Source organism: Hylobates moloch, unplaced genomic scaffold, assembly GCF_009828535.3.
Source record: "Hylobates moloch isolate HMO894 unplaced genomic scaffold, HMol_V3 SCAFFOLD_4, whole genome shotgun sequence".
Classification (NCBI taxonomy): domain Eukaryota; kingdom Metazoa; phylum Chordata; class Mammalia; order Primates; family Hylobatidae; genus Hylobates; species Hylobates moloch.
In genome coordinates, this window is record NW_026652279.1 from 97,243,396 (window position 1) to 97,265,162 (window position 21,767).

Here is a 21,767-nt window from a genome sequence, read left to right on the forward strand (position 1 = left end):
TTTATTCCTTTTTTTTCCTTCTTTTTCGAAACGAAGTTTTGTTCTTGTTGCCCAGGCTGGAGTAAAGTGGCGTGATCTTGGCTCTCTGCAGCCTCTGCTTCCTGGGTTCAAGGGATTCTCCTGCCTTAGCCTCCTGAATAGCTCAGATTATAGGCTTCCGCCACCATGCCCGGCTAATTTTTGTATTTTTAGTAGAGACGGGGTTTCACCATGTTGGCCAGACTGGTCTCGAACTCCTGACTTCGTGATCTGCCCACCTCAGCCTCCCAAAGTGCTTGGATTACAGGTGTGAGCCACCATGCCCAGCCAGGATGTTTGTTCCTTTCTTATCTTACTTTTAGAACCAAGAACACATCGTTTTGATCAGAGTACATACCGGCTATTTTAAAATTGATCTTGGTAATAGAGGCAGAGAGTGAACCAATGAGACTGAGTTGATTACAGCAAAGACAGAATACTGCTTCTCTCCTAATTCCAGGATGAATATGATCAGAATTATACCTTGATTAAAAACATTACATGATAACTAGATTCTTCCTGCCCCCGACTTCTCGTTTTCTTTACTGAGGAGGGCTGTCTGTGTGCACTGCCTGGTTCTGCCACTGAGCAGCCAGGGTGTAAGGAAAGCTCCAGGTCCCAGAGCCTGGGACAGTTGCACTCCTAGGGGTAATTTTCACCAAGTTTCCTCTTCCCAAAAGTTGCACTGATATTGTAGGGTGAGAGGCAGCAGTTCTGACAGTCAAAAAACCTTGGAGAGTGGGGGCTCACGCCTATAATCCCAGCACTTTGGAAGGCTGAGGCAGGTGGATCACCTGAGGTCAGGAGTTCAAGACCAGCCTGACCAATATGATGAAACCCCCACCAGTACTAAAAATACAAAAATTAGCTGGGTGTGGTGGCGTGTGACTGTGGTCCCAGCTACTTGGGAGGCTGAGACAGGAGAATTGCTTGAACCCGGGAGGCAGAGGTTGCAATGAGCTGAGATAGCATCACTGCACTCCAGCCTGGGCAACAAGAATGAAACATTGTCTCAAAAAAAAAAAAAAGTACCTTGGAGAGTGGAGATCTGAGGGGAATTTTTTTTCATGCAAAACACTTACTTATTTGCATTTTTTAAGACAAGGGCTATGATTTTGGAATTTAACAAATGCTTCCGATAAGCAGGCAGTAAGGGGTCAGCAGTCAGCTGTCCAGTTTTCCAGTTGACAGTGGGAAGGAAGGTGAGTGTTCCTTCAGGCAAGGCGGACTGTGTTCCTGGTAATGTCATGTGTGTGTTTCCTCTGCTGAAATTTTTAATTTCCTTCCACAGACCTTGTAGTTCTTCGAGTTCTTTCTAGATTCTGGCGAGAGGTTCATTCTCAAGCCTGGTGTTCAGTGTTGTGACTTTTTGTGGTCCTTTTTTTTTTTTTTTTTTTTTGTCTTTGTAGATTCTTTTAATGGACATTTGGAACCAGACGCTGCTTGTTAGAAGCCATTTTAAGTTAGCTGTTGGGTAGGAACAGATACTTATTTTATTACTATTCCTGTAATATTTAATATGTAAAATTATATATTATATTACATAAAGACTGACAGTATCATATACTCATACTGACTATAATAACAGTAATGATAGCTGATGTTTTTAGGGGTCTGCTCTGCTGGGTTCTATGCTGAGCCCTGTATTTGTGCTCTCATTGGGTCCCCAGCACTTTGGTGGTGGACAGCCATTCTTATCCTTATTGTGCAGATGAGGAAATGGAGCCTTGATGGCTTTAGTTTCTGGAAGTGCTGTGGCTGTAACTGGAGAGCTGGGCCTGACATCCTGACTGCAGAGTCCCCACTCCACCGTGTGATTGTCCTTTCCAGAAGGCCTTTGCAGCCTCGACTGTTTGCATATTCCAACTTTAACTATTTTAAAAATAGTAGTCATGCCATTTTTGTAAAACAAACTGGGTCACATCCCCATGTCTGTCCTTGAATTGATGGGAGCATGAGGAGAGGCTTCTGGGGGTGCTGGGAGTGCCCTATATACCTCATGTGGATGGAGATGACACAGGTTCATCTGCTTTGTAGGAATTCATCAAGCTGCAGCCTCAAGATCATCATACTTAATTGTATATATATTATACTTCAGTACCTTTTTGAATGAAAAATACTAATCATCTTTAAAGTATGATGAGTGAATATAGTTGAATATATTCAAAGAATGTTAGAGATTCTGAAGGTAGGTCTCACAAAATGGAGTTCCAAAAATATTTTGTGCTGAAATATTTTATAAATATTACTTTTTGAAGGAACTACTTTGGAGATAGGTGATACGATTTTACATAGGTGGTATAATTGCAGTATTATTTAAACATTTGTCACATTAATGGTTTTTAAAATCATACAAGTAATGCATTGTATAGAACAATCTAGAGGCTGATGAAAAAACAAAACTCCAAACACTTATAAGGTGATTATTAATCTTACCAAAGGATTATTTTTCACCTTATGAAATAAGATTTCTTTATTTTTAAAAATAAATTGTGTATATTTAAGGCATACAACATGTTATAAGTATGTCTGTATAGTAAAATGGTTATATATTGAAACAAATTAACATATCATCTCACATAGTTTCTTCAGATAGCAAGTCTCCATAATATATTTCTTTTTTTTTTGGAGACGGAGTCTTGCTCTGTTGCCCAGGCTGGAGTGCAGTGGCGCGATCTCAGCTCACTGAAGCCTTCGCCTCTCAGGTTCAAGCAATTCTCCTGTCTCAGACTCCCAAGTAGCTGGGATTACAGGTGCACGCCACCATGCCCAGCTAATTTTTTTGTATTTTTTAGTAGAGATGGGGTTTCACCACGTTGGCCAGGCTGGTCTTGAACTCCTGACCTCAGGTGATCTACATGCCTTGGCCTCCCAAAGTGCTAGGATGCTGGGATTACAAGCATGAGCCACTGCGCCCAGCCCATATTTTCATATGTTTTATGAAATATATGAAATATTTTATATTTATTTGGTAAATATTTTCCATTTGCCAAAAAAAGATTTAAATATACTATTTAGGACAAATTTCACATAGAGTAGTAACAGATTGATTTCTTGTTTGCCTTATGTTTTTGGGTATCTGAGTAACCTTTAATTTTTCCTTTTTGGATTTTTGGCCAACAATACTATATTTCTTCTGCTGCTAATTTTTACTTCAGTGTGTGTCTCTATTTTTACTGTAAAAACAGAATTACAGTGTGGAATTCAGTCACTCTATTCACTCCTCTATTTTCCCTTCAAATAAGAGATTTTGTATAGAAGATTTCTTAAGAGAACAGAACGCTCTGGTATCTTTTTCTGAATACCTGCCTGCGCATTTTCACACCTAGGGCCAGCTCTCTATGTGTACAACAATGCGGTTTTCACCCCAGAGGACTGGCACGGCATTCAAGAAATAGCAAGAAGCAGGAAAAAGGATGATCCTCTGAAGGTCGGAAGATTTGGAATTGGGTTTAATTCTGTCTATCATATAACAGGTAGAGTATTAGGCTTTTCAGTCTTGGTATTAGAAAATATTATATCTTACATTCTGTAATGTATTTGGTTAACTTCAGAGGTGATACTGTTTAAAAGCCATCTTACCCAAATTCTTCTGTCAGTAGCAGGAGGTATGTCAATGAAATATCAGTGCATATTGAATTTTCTGAAATTACCACAGTAACAATACCAAAGTTTTACTTCATCATGTGATGCCAAAAGTTAACATCGTCATGATCCAGTGGAATCAATGTAATATATTAAGCCATTTGATGTGAAATTTGAAATACAGCTTTTGAACACAAAATTTTTACTCTGAAAAATTTCAAAACTGCAACTCTTCAGGAGTCAAACAAACTGAGTATCACAGATCTTCTTGTACATGCTCTAAATATCAGAAGGTTAAACAGGAAGGTATAATATCTTTTTTTTTTTTAATCCTCGTAACCTTTTTTTATTTTTTTATTTTTATTTTTATTATTATGCTTTAGGCTTTAGGGTACATGTGCACAATGTGCAGGTTTGTTACATATGTATCCATGTGCCATGTTGATTTCCTGCACCCATTAACTCGTCATTTAGCATTAGGTATATCTCCTAATGCTGTCCCTCCCCCCTCCCCCAACCCCACAACAGTCCCCAGAGTGTGATGTTCCCCTTCCTGTGTCCATGAGTTCTCATTGTTCAATTCCCACCTATGAGTGAGAACATGCGGTGTTTGGTTTTTTGTCCTTGCGATAGTTTACTGAGAATGATGTTTTCCAATTTCATCCATGTCCTTACAAAGGACATGAACTCATCATTTTTTATGGCTGCATAGTATTCCATGGTGTATATGTGCCACATTTTCTTAATCCAGTCTATCATTGTTGGACATTTGGGTTGGTTCCAAGTCTTTGCTATTGTGAATAGTGCCGCAATAAACATATGTGTGCATGTGTCTTTATAGCAGCATGATTTATAGTCCTTTGGGTATATACCCAAATGGGATGACTGGGTCAAATGGTATTTCTAGTTCTAGATCCCTGAGGAATCGCCACACGGACTTCCACAATGGTTGAACTAGTTTACAGTCCCACCAACAGTGTAAAAGTGTTCCTATTTCTCCACATCCTCTCCAGCACCTGTTGTTTCCTGATTTTTTTAATGATGGCCATTCTAACTGGTGTGAGATGGTATCTCGCTGTGGTTTTGATTTGCATTTCTCTGATGGCCAGTGATGATGAGCATTTCTTCATGTGTTTTTTGGCTGCATAAATGTTTTCTTTTGAGAAGTGTCTGTTCATGTCCTTTGCCCACTTTTTGATGGGGTTGTTTGTTTTTTTCTTGTAAATTTGTTGGAGTTCATTGTAGATTCTGGATATTAGCCCTTTGTCAGATGAGTAGGTTGCAAAAATTTTCTCCCATTCTGTAGGTTGCCTGTTCACTCTGATGGTAGTTTCTTTTGCTGTGCAGAAGCTATTTAGTTTAATTAGATCCTATTTGTCAATTTTGGCTTTTGTTGCCATTGCTTTTGGTGTTTTAGACATGAAGTCCTTGCCCACGCCTATGTCCTGAATGGTATTGCCTAGGTTTTCTTGTAGGATTTTAATGGTTTTAGGTCTAACATTTAAGTCTTTAATCCATCTTGAATTAATTTTTGTATAAGGTGTAAGGAAGGGATCCAGTTTCAGCTTTCTACATATAGCTAGCCAGTTTTCCCAGCACCATTTATTAAATAGGGAATCTTTTCCCCATTTCTTGTTTTTGTCAGGTTTGTCAAAGATCAGATAGTTGTAGATATGCGGCATCATTTCTGAGGGCTCTGTTCTGTTCCATTGATCTATGTCTCTGTTGTGGTACCAGTACCATGCCGTTTTGGTTACTGTAGCCTTGTAGTATAGTTTGAAGTCAGGTAGCGTGATGCCTCCAGCTTTGTTCTTTTGGCTTAGGATTGACTTGGCGATGCGGGCTCTTTTTTGGTTCCATATGAACTTTAAAGTAGTTTTTTCCAATTCTGTGAAGAAAGTCATTGGTAGCTTGATGGGGATGGCATTGAATCTATAAATTACCTTGGGCAGTATGGCCATTTTCACGATATTGATTCTTCCAACCCATGAGCATGGAATGTTCTTCCATTTGTTTGTATCCTCTTTTATTTCATTGAGCAGTGGTTTGTAGTTCTCCTTGAAGAGGTCCTTCACATCCCTTGTAAGTTGGATTCCTAGGTATTTTATTCTCTTTGAAGCAATTGTGAATGGGAGTTCACTCATGATTTGGCTCTCTGTCTGTGATTGGTGTACAAGAATGCTTGTGATTTTTGTACATTGATTTTGTATCCTGAGACTTTGCTGAAGTTGCTAATCAGCTTAAGGAGATTTTGGGCTGAGACAATGGGGTTTTCTAGATATACAATCATGTCATCTGCAAACAGGGACAATTTGACTTCCTCTTTTCCTAATTGAATACTATTTATTTCCTTCTCCTGCCTGATTGCTCTGGCCAGAACTTCCAGCACTATGTTGAATAGGAGCGGTGAGAGAGGGCATCCCTGTCTTGTGCCAGTTTTCAGAGGGAATGCTTCCAGTTTTTGCCCATTCAGTATGATATTGGCTGTGGGTTTGTCATAGATAGCTCTTATTATTTTGAGATACGTCCCATCAATACCTAATTTATTGACAGTTTTTAGCATGAAGGGTTGTTGAATTTTGTCAAAGGCCTTTTCTGCATCTATTGAGATAATCATGTGGTTTTTGTCTTTGGTTCTGTTTATATGCTGGATTACATTTATTGATTTGCATATGTTGAACCAGCCTTGCATCCCAGGGATGAAGCCCACTTGATCATGGTGGATAAGCTTTTAGGTGTGCTGCTGGATTCAGTTTGCCAGTATTTTATTGAGGATTTTTGCATCAATGTTCATTAGGGATATTGGTCTGAAATTCTCTTTTTTGGTTATGTCTCTGCCAGGCTTTGGAATCAGGATGATGCTGGCTTCATAAAATGTGTTAGGGAGGATTCCCTCTTTTTCTATCGATTGGAATAGTTTCAGAAGGAATGGTACCAGTTCCTCTTTGTACCTCTGGTAGAATTCGGCTGTGAATCCATCAGGTCCTGGACTCTTTTTGGTTGGTAAGCTATTGATTATTGCCACAAATTCAGAACCTGTTATTGGTCTATTCAGAGATTCAACTTCTTCCTGGTTTAGTCTTGGGAGGGTGTATTTGTCGAGGAATTTATCCATTTCTTCTAGATTTTCTAGTTTATTTGCATAGAGGTGTTTGTAGTATTCTCTGATGGTAGATTGTATTTCTGTGGGATCGGTGGTGATATCCCCTTTTTCGTTTTTTATTGCATCTATTTGATTCTTCTCTCTTTTCTTCTTTATTAGTCTTGCTAGCGGTCTATCAATTTTGTTGATCTTTTCAAAAAACCAGCTCCTGGATTCATTAAGTTTTTGAAGGGTTTTTTGTGTCTCTATTTCCTTCAGTTCTGCTCTGATTTTAGTTATTTCTAGCCTTCTGCTAGCTTTTGAATGTGTTTGTTCTTGCTTTTCTAGTTCTTTTAATTGTGATGTTAGGGTGTCAATTTTGGATCTTTCCTGCTTTCCCTTGTGGGCATTTAGTGCTATAAATTTCCCTCTACACACTGCTTTGAACGTGTCCCAGAGATTCTGGTATGTTGTGTCTTTGTTCTCGTTGGTTTCAAAGAACATCTTTATTTCTGCCTTCATTTCATTATGTACCCAATAGTCATTCAGGAGCAGGTTGTTCAGTTTCCTTGTAGTTGAGCGGTTTTGAGTGAGTTTCTTAATCCTGAGTTGTAGTTTGATTGCACTGTGGTCTGAGAGACAGTTTGTTATAATTTCTGTTCTTTTACATTTGCTGAGGAGAGCTTTACTTCCAACTATGTGGTCAATTTTGGAATAGGTGTGGTGTGGTTCTGAAAAAAATGTATATTCTGTTGATTTGGGGTGGAGAGTTCTGTAGATGTCTATTAGGTCCACTTTGTGTAGAGCTGAGTTCAATTCCTGGATATCCTTGTTAACTTTCTGTCTCGTTGATCTGTCTAATGTTGAAAGTGGGGTGTTAAAATCTCCCATTATTATTGTGTGGGAGTTTAAGTCCCTTTGTAGGTCACTCAGGACTTGCTTTATGAATCTGGGTGCTCCTGTGTTGGGTGCATATATATTTAGGATAGTTAGCTCTTCTTGTTGAATTGATCCCTTTACCATTATGTGATGGCCTTCTTTGTCTCTTTTGATCTTTGTTGGTTTAAAGTCTATTTTATCAGAGACTAGGATTGCAACCCCTGCCTTTTTTTGTTTTCCATTTGCTTTATAGATCTTCCTCCATCCCTTTATTTTGAGTCTATGTGTGTCTCTGCACGTGAGATGGGTTTCCTGAATACAGCACACTGATGGGTCCTGACTCCTTATCCAGTTTGCCAGTCTGTGTCTTTTAATTGGAGCATTTAGCCCATTTACATTTAACGTTAATATTGTTATGTGTGAATCTGATCCTGTCATTATGATGTTAGTTGGTTATTTTGCTTGTTAGTTGATGCAGTTTCTTCCTAGCCTCGATGGTCTTTACAATTTGGCATGTTTTTGCAGTGGCTGGTACCGGTTGTTCCTTTCCATGTTTAGTCCTTCCTTCAGGAGCTCTTTTAGGGCAGGCCTGGTGGTGACAAAATCACTCAGCGTTTGCTTGTCTGTAAAGTATTTTATTTCTCCTTCACTTATGAAGCTTAGTTTGGCTGGATATGAAATTCTGGGTTGAAAATTCTTTTCTTTAAGAATGTTGAATATCGGCCCCACTCTCTTCTGGCTTGTAGAGTTTCTGCCAAGAGATCAGCTGTTAGTCTGATGGGCTTCCCTTTGTGGGTAACCCGACCTTTCTCTCTGGCTGCCCTTAACATTTTTTCCTTCATTTCAACTTTGGTGAATCTGACAATTATGTGTCTTGGAGTTGCTCTTCTCGAGGAGTATCTTTGTGGCGTTCTCTGTATTTCCTGAATCTGAATGTTGGCCTGCCTTGCTAGATTGGGGAAGTTCTCCTGGATAATATCTTGCCGAGTGTTTTCCAACTTGGTTCCATTCTCCCCGTCATTTTCAGGTACACCAATCAGACGTAGGTTTGGTCTTTTCACATAGTCCCAAATTTCTTGGAGGCTTTGTTCATTTCTTTTTATTCTTTTTTTCTCTAAACTTCCCTTCTCGCTTCATTTCATTCATTTCATCTTCCATCAGCGATACCCTTTCTTCCAGTTCATCGCATCTGCTACTGAGGCTTCTGCAATCTTCGCGTAGTTCTCGAAACTTGGCTTTCAGCTCCATCAGCTCCTTTAAGCCCTTCTCTCCATTGGTTATTCTAGTTATCCATTCTTCTAATTTTTTTTCAAAGTTTTTAACTTCTTTGCTATTGTTTTGAATTTCCTCCTGTAGCTCAGAGTAGTTTGATCGTCTGAAGCCTTCTTCTCTCAACTCGTCAAAGTCATCCTCCATCCAGCTTTGTTCCGTTGCTGGTGAGGAACTGTGTTCCTTTGGAGGAGGAGAGGTGCTCTGCTTTTTAGAGTTTCCAGTTTTTCTGCTCTGTTTTTTCCCCATCTTTGTGGTTTTATCTACTTTTGGTCTTTGATGATGGTGATGTACAGATGGGTTTTTGGTGTGGATGTCCTTTCTGTTTGTTAGTTTTCCTTCTACCAGACAGGACCCTCAGCTGCAGGTCTGTTGGAGTTTACTAGAGGTCCACTACAGACCCTGTTTGGCTGGGTGTCAGCAGCGGTGGCTGCAGAACAGCGGATTTTCGTGAGACCACAAATTCAGCTGTCTGATAGTTCCTCTGAAGTTTTGTCTCAGAGGAGTACCCGGCTGAGTGAGGTGTTAGTCTGTCCCTACTTGGGGGGGGTGCCTCCCAGTTAGTCTGCTCAGGGGTGAGGGACCCACTTTAGGAGGCAGTCTGTCCGTTCTCAGATCTCCAGCTGCGTGCTGGGAGAACCACTACTGTCTTCAAAGCTGTCAGTCAGACAGGGACCTTTAAGTCTGTGGAGGTTCCTGCTGACTTTTTGTTTGTCTGTGCCCTGCCCCCAGAGGTGGAGCCTACAGAGGCAGGCAGGCCTCCTTGAGCTGTGGTGGGATCCACCCAGTTCGAGCTTCCTGGCTGCTTTGTTTACCTAAGCAAGCCTGGGCAATGGCGGGCGCCCCTCCCCCAGCCTCGCTGCCGCCTTGCAGCTTGATCTCAGACTGCTGTGCTAGCAATCAGCGAGACTCCGTGGGCATAGGACCCTCTGAGCCAGGTGCGGGACAGAATCTCCTGGTGTGCCGTTTTCCAGGCCCGTTGGAAAAGTGCAGTATTAGGGTGGGACTGACCCGATATTCCAGGTGCCGTCTGTTTCCCCTTTCTTTGACTAGGAAAGGGAACTCCCTGACCCCTTGCGCTTCCCGAGTGAGGCAATGCCTCGCCCTGCTTCGGCTCGCGCACAGTGCGCTTCACCGACTGTCCTGCACCCACTGTTTGGCACTCCCTAGTGAGATGAAACCGGTACCTCAAACAAATGCAGAAATCACCCGTGTTCTGTGTCGCTCAGGCTGGGAGGTGTAGACCAGAGCTGTTCCTATTCGGCCATCTTGGCTCCACCCCCAGAAGGTATAATATCTAATGGTATTGAATAACTGAGAAAGTGAAAATCTTTGAGGTGGTTCTGGTATATCTTATTTTCCTCTCTCATTCTACTCTTTTTAGACTTATAAGCATTCTAAAGATTACTTTGAAATCATATTTTTAATCTGTAAAGAATATGAGGTTTCTGGTTCCTAGTTACAGTAGGAAATACTTAACTCTTAGTGTAGACATCTCTAAGAGTGTATGGCTCTTGTAGAATCAAAGCTCTTAGTACTTATTATAGTTTTGTGATAAAAAATTTTGTAATGGAATTGGTCCTTTTAGTTTCAAACTGTGTCTTGCAGGAGAAGGAAAGATTGCACAGGCAGGGCTATCACTGTAGCCAAGATGACCGTATACTTTATTATTCATACTGGGACGTGTGTGAGAGTGAAAGAGGGTGGTACTATTCTCAGACAACTGGCCTGAATTGGGACTGCCCTGGGCAAGTGGGAAGTAGGGTCATCCCAACTGTAGCCAAATTTTAGTAAGCCTGTTGCATTTACATTTAAACGTATATAGTCTATTAAATAATATTGACTAAATTGCAAATCATATAATAAAAATTAAATTATATATTAAAATATGACTATTATCTATGAATATTAATACTCATGTGTCCACCTCTTTGCAAGTTATCCCTCAAGTCTGTGCCATGTAGTGGTTTGTAAATGTTGTGGGACACAGATGTGAGTAGCAAAAGTGTGGAGGCTTAAGCAGGAATGAACTGTGGCGTGAGAGCCCAGCTAATTGCCCAGCACCTGCCTCTCAGTGTGGTTTTGATTGCTCATTGAGAATAAGCACATTTGTGTGGAACATTAACTGGAGGACTCTTCTCTAAACCGAGGATTTGCGAAGGTCATAGATCATAGGTCATGCTTTTATCTTGTCAGGAGCCACCTGGCCTGATTTCATTCATGGCGGTGTGAGTCTGTGCCTTGGGAGCAGGGGTGTGCATTCCCTAGACCCCACTGTTGATGGATTTAGCCACGTGGTTGGTGGACATAACATTTGCTAACTTAAAATACCCACAAGCTTAGGAGTTGGTGATTGTGACAGCTGAAGCTGTGCTTGACGACCATAGATATTAAAGATTGACTTCACTGGAGTTGCATCTTGCAGGAAGCCGAGGTGCTAAGTAAGCATGTGAGGCAAACATACATCACATCACCCTTGGGAGATCCTCACCAAAGTACACTGGGGAGGAATTTCTGTCATCGCAGTGGGTCTCACACATCTGGTTTTTCTGCCAGTTTTTGAATACTACTCTGTCTTTGGTTGAGGAACAGGTGAAGCAGTTGGTATCAATTTAGAGGCCATGTTATACAAAAGATGGGTATCTTTCAATACTGTAATTAGGCTCCACGTGGTGAGATGCTCCCAGCATGAGAAGTGCTTCTGCTCCAGAGGCAGAAAGGTTAAGACCACTTGAGGGAATGTACCTCATGAGCTTCAAGGCAGGGGCTCACTGAGCAACACAGTGGGCAGAGTCACCTGCATTGTACTGCTCTCTCTCTCTTCTTAGAGTCTATGCTGAATTTGTAAAGTTGCGCATAGGATGCAGTTCTGTTCTGTTGAATTGGGCTCACATGGTAGTGGGAGTTAAGTGTATATATCCAAATACTCTGCCCATCTTTTGTGTAGTGAGTTTTTGAAGATGTCTCCTAGGTTTTCACAATAATCATGCAAAGTCTCTATGCCTGGCATTTGTTATTGGATTGAATCAAAAGAGAAATCATTTTTCATGTTCAGAGAATTACATTTCTGAAGGCGAGTTAAGTTTGTGTTTAGATAAATCTGTTTTAGTCATTTAATGGCTCATGCTTTTTCATATAAGTATTTATTATAATTGTAATCATAATTGTCCCTAAAATTTCAGAGTTGATCATGACTTAAATTTTTCTTTACAGATGTTCCTTGTATCTTTAGTGGTGACCAGATCGGGATGCTAGATCCTCATCAAACACTTTTTGGCCCACATGAATCAGGCCAATGTTGGAATCTCAAAGATGACAGCAAAGAAATTAGTGAACTTTCAGACCAATTTGCACCATTTATTGGCATTTTTGGAAGCACCAAGGAAACGTTTATGAACGGCAATTTTCCAGGAACATTTTTCCGTTTCCCTCTTCGCCTACAACCTTCACAACTTAGTAGTAACCTCTACAATAAGCAGAAAGTTCTTGAGTTGTTTGAGTCTTTTAGGGCAGATGCAGACACTGTGCTGCTCTTTCTGAAAAGTGTGCAGGATGTTTCCTTATATGTCCGAGAGGCTGACAGAACAGAGAAACTGGTGTTTAGAGTGACTTCGAGTGAGAGTAAGGCACCGAAACATGAGCGGCTGAATTCTATAAAGATTCTGGGATCTGCTATAAGTAACTATTGTAAAAAGACTCCAAGCAGTAACATCACCTGTGTAACATATCACGTAAATATTGTTTTAGAAGAGGAGAGTACTAAGGATGCACAGAAAACATCTTGGTTGGTGTGTAACAGTGTGGGTGGGCGAGGGATCAGTAGTAAGCTTGACTCTTTAGCTGATGAACTGAAATTTGTCCCAATCATTGGAATAGCCATGCCTTTATCAAGCAGAGATGATGAAGCAAAAGGAGCAACATCTGATTTCTCAGGAAAAGCATTTTGTTTCCTTCCTTTACCACCTGGTGAGGAAAGCAGCACAGGCCTCCCAGTTCACATCAGTGGGTTCTTTGGCCTCACTGATAACCGCAGGAGCATAAAATGGAGAGAGCTGGACCAGTGGAGAGACCCGGCAGCCTTGTGGAATGAGTTTCTTGTCATGAATGTTGTCCCCAAAGCTTATGCTACTCTGATCTTAGATTCAATAAAACGTCTGGAGACGGAAAAGAGCTCTGATTTCCCCTTGTCAGTTGATGTTATCTATAAACTTTGGCCAGAGGCGAGCAAAGTCAAGGTGCACTGGCAACCGGTATTAGAGCCTCTATTCAGCGAGCTGTTGCAGAATGCAGTGATTTATTCAATTAGCGGTGACTGGGTCAGGTTGGAGCAGGTATACTTCTCAGAACTTGATGAAAATTTAGAATACACAAAAACTGTGCTCAACTACCTCCAGAGCTCAGGGAAGCAGATTGCCAAGGTACCAGGGAATGTGGATGCTGCTGTTCAGCTCACGGCTGCCTCTGGCACAACACCTGTGAGGAAGGTGACGCCCGCATGGGTGCGGCAGGTGCTGCGGAAGTGTGCACACCTGGGCTGTGCTGAAGAAAAGCTTCACCTTCTAGAATTTGTGCTTTCTGACCAAGCCTACAGTGAGCTGCTTGGGCTGGAGCTGCTCCCTTTACAAAATGGCAATTTTGTCCCCTTCTCCTCATCTGTATCAGACCAAGATGTCATTTATATTACCTCAGCAGAATATCCAAGGTAGGGGTCCCCCTTCTAACATTCCTGTTTACTCTTAGGGTTCCCCTGCTCCTGCTCACTGTGAGAGTCCTTTGTTGTGAAATTCAATGGTTTTCTATGTCGATTTTATAGTTAGGAAGACTTTTGCAGAAATACATTGTTAAAATACCAAAGGATACATTTTATATTCTAAAGTGAAAAAGTATTCAAATGTTTGTCAGTTAAAAAGTTATCTAAGCAGTTGTTTTTCTTGGAAATTTCAATTGCAGGACACTGAAAACAATGTTTATAAAGTGCAAATAATAATAAGGCCAGATTAGTCACTAATGAATTATTTTGATGACATTTACATTAATGAAAAATAGTATATTAAGTAATTATAAACGAGAATGTGTACTGACATTTCAGGAAATAAAATTAATTTTACTGTAAGATGTTGAGAATATTTCTGAATTTGAGTAAGGCACATGATGCCCTCACGATTTAAAGCAAAGTCTAGATAATATTTGATCAAAAATCTTGTAATTTGATTTGATGTGTGCATTATAATTTATGTAAAATAAGATAGCTTAACTGACTTGAAAATATGTGATTGATTTTTTAAAATCTTAGAATTGTTGGAAGATTATGATGATTGCTGTTCCTTTCCCTTTTCAGGTCCCTTTTCCCAAGTCTTGAAGGAAGATTTATTTTGGATAACTTGAAACCTCACCTTGTGGCTGCTTTAAAGGAAGCTGCCCAAACCCGAGGTATTATAGTTTAGTATTCTTTTAAATAAACTTCTTTATAAAAATATAAGTTTTTAAAAAGTTTTCTGTTATTCATTTTAGACCTATAAATCAACAATTTCTTATGGCTCAAGCTAATAAACTTTTTGTGTTTTAAGATGTTTCAGTTGCCAGAATGGCATCTAAGAGATGCCGTCTAAAAGAATCCAAAGGTGATAAGTGTAAAAATCTCTCCTGTCGTGGTGTGATGGTGTAGTCAACATCTTATACCTGCATGGTGCTTTACAGGCTTTCCAGTGCTTTCCCATTTCTTTTTTCATTTGAGCCTCCCATCATAACTTGTAGCTCGTTTGGTAATGACAGTGATTATTAAATTTCACAGAAGAGGAGAGAGAAAGGTTAAGATCAAGGCCACCAGCCAAGTGCCGGGAGGTCAGGTCTTCCACTTGCCCTGTCCTTGCTCTGTTTCTGACACCACTGCCCCTCCATGGTTTTATGTAGTTATGATGCTGGGTTTGCATTAGGCTTGATCAGCTTCTGGGAAGTGTGGACAAATCCAATTAACTCTGTAACAGGGGCAGGAAAAGGGTCTTGTGGGGGTCTTAAAGTGATGGGTGTCTGATAGGTGCCCTTTTAGGAAAAGACAGTAATTTTGGGAAAATAGTCAACATGGTTCTAATTTTAATACTATCTTTCAACTTCTGCAAGCATCCTTTTCCTTGTGAAACTGTTACCTGAGCTTTTTCTAAGTGAGATGTTGTCCTGAAAAGTTCTGGATTTGTCCTGCTGTTCACATTGTCAAGCATACTCTGTGATGTGTCTTTTATGGAATGTACTTTTTTCTTGTCCAAGATAATGGCTTAGGGAAAGTTGCTAATCATTGTACACCTCTATTCATTAAAATATAAATGAAATGAGTTGGAATGGGAGAGGCAAATTAGGTTGCAGTTAAAGTGAGACTAAAAGAAAATGGGTAGGCAAATGTTGTTTCCCATCAGGGATTTGTATCTATGAGTTGGTAGCTGTGAGATTGACTTTTCAAACATCTAAGTTACTCATTTAATTGTAATTGTCATCTTCAAAACACCCTTTTTGAAAGTCTAAGCCTGGATTCCTATAACCCTGCCAATCTTTGCTCTAACGTTTTGGAACTCCTTTTTTTTTAAATGTTGTATTATATTTTTGTTAAAATTTTGTGTTGAAATATACATATAGAACAGTGCACATATCATAAATGTAGGCTTAGTGAAATTTTACCATCTGAACATACCCATGTAAACCTAGATCAGAACACAGAAGATTACACAGAAGATTACCAGCCCCCAAAGCCCCTCTCTTGCCTTTTTCAGTCTGACCACTCCAGGGTAGCCAGGACACTGGGTTTAACAGCATAGATTCACTTTGCTAGTTAATCCTGCTTTGTATAGAAGGAGCCATGTGGCATATATTCTGCATCCGGCTTTTATTTGCTGTGATGCTGGTGAGATACATCCAGATTGTTGCATGGAGCTGTTAACAATTCTGATTGTTATAGTATTTTACTGTGTGGTTTATTACTTTCTTTTAAAGAAAATATTTTTGTTGGTGGCAGATCCTTTCTGAGGTGGATGTGGATTTGGAAATCGGCCAAAAGTTATTCAGGGCCAAATCAGGTGAGAAGGGTAGAAGGTCAGCAGAGCATTCTGCTTTTGCTCAGCATTTTCCAAATATCCTGTGGCACAGAGTGTGGTTACAACTTGCTTCTGTAGCCCCGGGTGGATGGGGCAAACCTGTTGTATTTTTAGGGATGAGTTAAATGTATAAACTAATGTAGAAAACTTGACATCTTTAAAAGTTGCATTTTCCCACTTTTATATGTCTTCATTTTCTCTACTATGGATTCAAGTTTGTTATTTTGGTGTCATAATGAAACACTGTGTTTTGTCTCTGGTCTTGGTTAGTTTTCTTGGCATTATTACACTAGATGTTCATCTAGTGTTTTTGTTCATCACACATCATGTGTGGGTTAGCACTCCCAGAAATTGTCTTGATGGTCACTTTTCTTTATCTAGACTTAAGAGTTAGGCTACTATTTTCATGATTATTTAATAATCCTGATAACTACCTGTGTTAGTCTGTTTTCATGCTGCTGATAAAAACATACTCGAGACTGGGTAATTTATAAATAAAAAGAAGTTTAATGGACTCACAGTTCCACATGGCTGGAGAGACCTTAGAATCATGGCAGAAGGCTAAAGGCACATCTTACTTGGTGGCAGGCAAAAAGAGAAGGAAAGCCAAGAGAAGGGGGTTTTCCCTTATAAAACCATCAGATCTTGAGACTTAGTCACTACCACGAGAACAGTATTCACTACCACGAGAACACCACCTCCATGATTCAATTATCTCCCACCGGGTCCTTCCCACAACACATGGGAATTATGGGAGTTACAAGTCAAGATGAGATTTGGGTGGGGACACAGCCAAACCATATCACTAGCCTTTAAACTTTTTAAAACCAGTCATATGGGTATGTATCTTCCCACTTATTTTTATCTGTGTGTTCCAGACAAAAATTAGTTTTTGATATTACTTTATTGCCATTAATGGTTTTAATGTTTTGAGAGCATGATGATCTAGGGACTTAGGGGGAACCAGTAAGTGACACTTTGCTTTCCTTTCCTGAGTTCTGAGTCAGTGAAGACATAGTGAAGACATAGCAGAGAAATTGAGCAGATGGATGTCAGAAGCCACCTCTGTCACTGATTATTGTGATATTGGAGATTATAGCCGTGGCAGGCATTGGATTTCTATTGACTCCCAGAATGAAATGGATTAGCTCACCAGTCTAGTCACAGGTAGCCCTGGAAAGCCACAGACTTCCTTCCAGAGGTCCTGCCCCTACTAAACATCTGTCCCTGTGAGTCCTGCTGAGCATGTGCAGATGCTTTTTCTCAACTTACCAATAATATAAGTCATCTTGCTTTCTGGTGGTATGGGGCCTGTTGGGGAATTAGTGAGTACAGGAGAAGAAAGGCAGAGTATTATGTTTATGGAGCCCCCTTCATATATGGTAGGCAACATCACAGACATGTAACAACATTTGATATTTTTTGCTCTACATAATGATTACTCCATTGCTTTGCTGACACAGAGCACTATGGACTTCTGTTTATCAGTGATCAGTAAACACTGATTGGCCAGTCTTAGAAGTACTGCTGCACAAAATGGAAACGTCATATGTTTTTTCTGCAATGGAAACTTTTCCTCTAATTCTGTAGCTCAAACAAAATTTGTCACATTATTTAATAATTGTACCTTTTCCTTGTATTACATTTAAAATCCTTAGCTAAATATTGAGCTACTACTTGTATTTTTAGTGTTTACTTCTACTGCCCCTTTCATTAGCAGTTAAACATGTTTCACTATATTCCGTTTCAGGAAAAACAAAACAAACCTCGACCTTGATTTTCTTTCTTGTATTCTGTCATAGTCCAGCTTTTGGAAAGAGTTGTCTTATTGTCTGTACTTCCTCATTATTTATTATCACTCCAAACAGACTTTTGCTTCCACTGTCATTCCACTAAAATAGTCTGGCTGACGTCACTAGTTAATGATTTTTCTGTTACTCAGCTCAGTGGACTTTTCTGTTTCTTTTACCTGATCTCCCAGAAGCTTGGTATTCCTCTTTGAAGCCCTCAGCCATGATGATACCATTCCTTCTTGGCATTCACTGATTTGCCTGCTTCTCAGAATCATTTGTGAACCTCTGTTCCTCACTTTACTCCCTAAATATGGGTTAGTGTGGGGGCTCCTTCCTCAGCTCTTTTACTTTGTTCCTTTCTTTGAATACATTCATCCACTCCCATGAAAGTGTTAGTGACCACCATATATCTTCAGTCACCACCCTAGTCTTCAGAGAGGTAGTGTAGCAGAGATTAAAAACCTGGATTTTGTAGTTACACAGATCTGGGCTTAAACTTCACTCCTCTATTGTATGACTTTGAACAAATTTTCCACCCTCTCTGAGCCCCTGTTTTCCTCATCAGTAACATGGTAATACTATCCTCCTAAGGGTCTATCTCAAGGTCCCCAGGATTTGATTACATAAAATTCAGGATTGCTTCACTGCAAGGATAATGAAATAAGGATTGAGTGGAGGATGGGAGCAACCACAACTTGCCAGTTGAGTTGTATCCAAGTTTGTGTTATTGCAGCAGATCAGGTTATTGAAAGCTTTATTGTAATATTTTACTCACAGCAGGCATTATGCTGAAGATCGAATGATGAATACATAATACATGTAGTTTAACACAATATCCAGCACTTAATATAATACTGACAAATGGTAGCTATTGTTAGCATTTTGCACTTGGAGTCCCATAAGTATTTCAAAATCAATATTGCAAAACTTTAGTCTTCATCCTCTCCCCAAATCTGTTTCTCATTTTGAGTGATCCCACTGAAAATAACACTACTGTCCACAAGATTGCTCAAGAATGAATCCTTAAATTTTCTTCTTTGTTCCCCACAGTCTCCAGGATCTGTTGACTAAGTTTTCTGTGCCAGTCCCTTGGTCTTACTCCACTGCCTATTACAGGTCCCCTAATTTCTCGTAATGTTGTTACTGGACTCTTGCAGTTGATGTCCCTGCCTACAGCGCTTGGGCTTCATCTGATCATGTCACCCTCCTGCTGCAGGTTTTCCAGTGGACATTGACTGTATCAGGAGAAATCTAGCCCTGCTAGCATGAACTAGGGGACTTTCCATGATTGTAAACCTCCATGATTGTGGAGTGCTGTCTCACTGGCCTTGGTGCATGCAAGCGCCCTCTTCTGTTCTAATTATACAGGCACTTGAAGGTTGATGAACTTGAATCCTCCCTAAATTTCATGAGAGCAGAGAGACCTGTCAGATTTGTTACCACCGTCTAGCACAGTGCCTACTTCAATGTAGGTGCCCAGTACTTTTTTCCCTGCATGAAAGTTTTCTCATAGCTGCCCTTTTGTACATGGTGTTCCTTTTGCTTAGAATACTTTCTTTCCATCCTCTACTTTGCCCAGCTAATGTTTATTCATCGTTCAGTACTGAGCTCATGTGTCACCTCCAGGAAGCTTTCTTTGACATCTTGCCCTGCAGTCTGAGGTGAATGCCTCTCTTTTGCTCTTGGGACCCAGTACATGGTCCATGTGATCTTGTTTGCTTTATTAGAATCATGTTTTTACTGTGCTACACTGCAACATCCTTGAGAGCAGGGGCAATCTTTATTTTTATATTTCCAAGTCTGGCCGAGAGCCTGCTTGCCAAGTTTGACTGGACAAGTTGATGCTTCAACTGCTGGGCTGGGTGGGGACCGCATGGAGGAGATGGGGTGCAGAGGCCAAAAGGCAAATCTCTTTCTTAGTGTCTGTGAGTTAATAGTTCCTCTTCAAATCAGTGTCTTCTGTAATCTTGTTTATTCTTTACAACCATGAGATAATAGAGCCTGTATCTCCATTTGAGAGATGGAGACATTGAAGCTCAAAGAAATTGAGGGATTTAAATGACTTGCTTGAGTTGCAAAGTTGAAGCTACGATTTTTGTTTTTTTAATTTCCAGGTCTGAATTATTTCTGTATTAAGTTGCTTAAGTAAATGGATGGATATCAGAAATTGGAGAATAGTTAGAAGAGCAGGTAAATGGATTTTGGATGAAGAAAAAAGAAACAAGAACAGTTTAGTGGTACAGATGCTTGGTGCCAGGGTCTTATTTATAATTTTTAAAATTTTCATACTTATTTATTAGATGAGACCAAAATCCGTAACCTTTCCTATGAGGCACTTCATTAGCTGGCTCCATTTTCTGGGTGTTATGAAGATGCCTGGTACATGGAAGGTTCTATTGATGTTTGCTATTTTTCATCTCCTTCCGTTAGTTCCATGCTTTCTCCTGTTTGGAGGACAGCATGTGCTGTCCCTCCCTCAGGTGTGATACATGTGGCTTCCTTGCCAACTCCTCCATCTCACTACCTCTGCTCATCTTTCATGCAACCCATGTGTGCTTCCATGCTCTGTTCTCCATGGCACTCACACACTGGTACCTGTTGAAATATTTGTAATAATTTATCTGATATTTACCTTCTCCATTAGACTGTAGGGCCAGGTCTGGGACCATGTCTAGTTGTCCATTTCTATATCTCTAGCACTCAATCAGTATTGCCTAACTAACAAGGTGCCTGTTGCTAAAGTGATTAGAATGATGTTAAGATGAGAAGAGTTGAGTTTCTTTGGTTACACCTTTGCTCTGTATCTTAGCTACTAGTTTAGTTAGCCTAAGGGACCCAAATACACAGAAATCTCACAGAGCTGTAGCAGTCCAGTTGATTAAAAGTTTCTTGCTTCATTCAAGCAGAGGAGGGATAGATGTTCATGGAACAATTCTTAGAAGTTTGTAATTGTTGGTTACCATGGACAAGCAGTGGAAATAGATGATAAAATCTCTTTTTCTTTATTGTTAAGTTGGAATTAATTGTACACTTTGTATAGGTACTCCAAAACTTTTTAAAAATTAAAAATTTAAAAAATCAGGTTTTTTAATCTAGAATCTCTGAACATGATAGCCTGTGCAAAAAGCTCACTGGTAGCTTATCAAATGACGTTATGCAGATATAATGTAATTTGTGCATATGAAGTCCATAATTCTTTCTTTGCTTTCTTTCTGAACCAACACTTCTGACTCCTACGTACTTTGATTTAGTTTGCACTGAAATGTAGCTTTAAATCTTAGATGTGTATTCTGCTATGTTTGGAGTTTTGTTTCTGGCTTTTCTTTTACATAAGGATCTGTAAAGATTCTACAGACAGCAGTATCTTAAGATACAGAATAATTTCTGTAGCCATCATGTGAAAACTGTGACAATTCTGACCTCTTGTAAGAATGGATTTAATTGTATTCTAGCACAACAACTTCTCTGGGGATATTCAGGTAGGATAACTGAATGTTGTGTTCATTTGAAGCCTGATGTTTTTGTTCATTTGGCTCTTTGAATTCTGTTTTTGCATTTACCTAAGTAGCTAGAAATTATGTCAACAATTTTTTTTCTGGTGGTAATAACTATAATATTAAAGGAGAGAGGAAACCATACTAATACAGATTTTTATTATTACAAATACCACAGTAAAACCATATTCAAATGACTTGGAAACATTCACTTCATAGAACATTTAGTCTCTAATCAAAGAATGGTGTGGGAATCTGTATTTTAAGCTGTGGTATTTAATGGGAAGTGTGATAGTGAATGCACCTCTATTATACGATGCACACAAATATTCTGATTAAAAAGCATAGAGGGGGCCAGGCTCGGTGGCTCAAGCCTGTAATCCCAGCATTTTGTGAGGCAGAGTTAGGTGGGTCACGAGGTCAGGAGTTCAAGACCAGCTTGGCCAAGATGGTAAAATCTCGTCTCTACTAAAAATACAAAAAATTAGCCAGGCGTGGTGGCAGGCGCCTTTAATCCCAGCTACTTGGGAGGCGGAGGCAGAAAATTGCTTGAACCCGGGCGGCAGAG

At 40.0% G+C, this 21,767-nt stretch overlaps 2 protein-coding genes across 3 annotated transcripts in view; one reads left to right on the forward strand and one right to left on the reverse strand.

Moving 5' to 3' along the window:
- Positions 1–21,767, forward strand: part of SACS (sacsin molecular chaperone) — a 109,985-nt gene that overhangs the window by 70,799 nt on the left and 17,419 nt on the right. Inside the window, exons 7-10 of one of the 2 annotated variants that reach the window (XM_032150659.2) lie at positions 3,348–3,494; positions 12,047–13,535; positions 14,172–14,263; positions 21,158–21,184. In XM_032150659.2, coding sequence (XP_032006550.1) covers positions 3,348–3,494; positions 12,047–13,535; positions 14,172–14,263; positions 21,158–21,184 — 1,755 coding nt within the window. The remainder of the gene's footprint in view (positions 1–3,347; positions 3,495–12,046; positions 13,536–14,171; positions 14,264–21,157; positions 21,185–21,767) is intronic. The other variant, XM_032150661.2, reaches the window with a different exon arrangement.
- SGCG (sarcoglycan gamma) overlaps positions 1–21,767 on the reverse strand; it is a 216,857-nt gene that overhangs the window by 3,232 nt on the left and 191,858 nt on the right. The gene's annotated exons all lie outside the window — the stretch shown is intronic.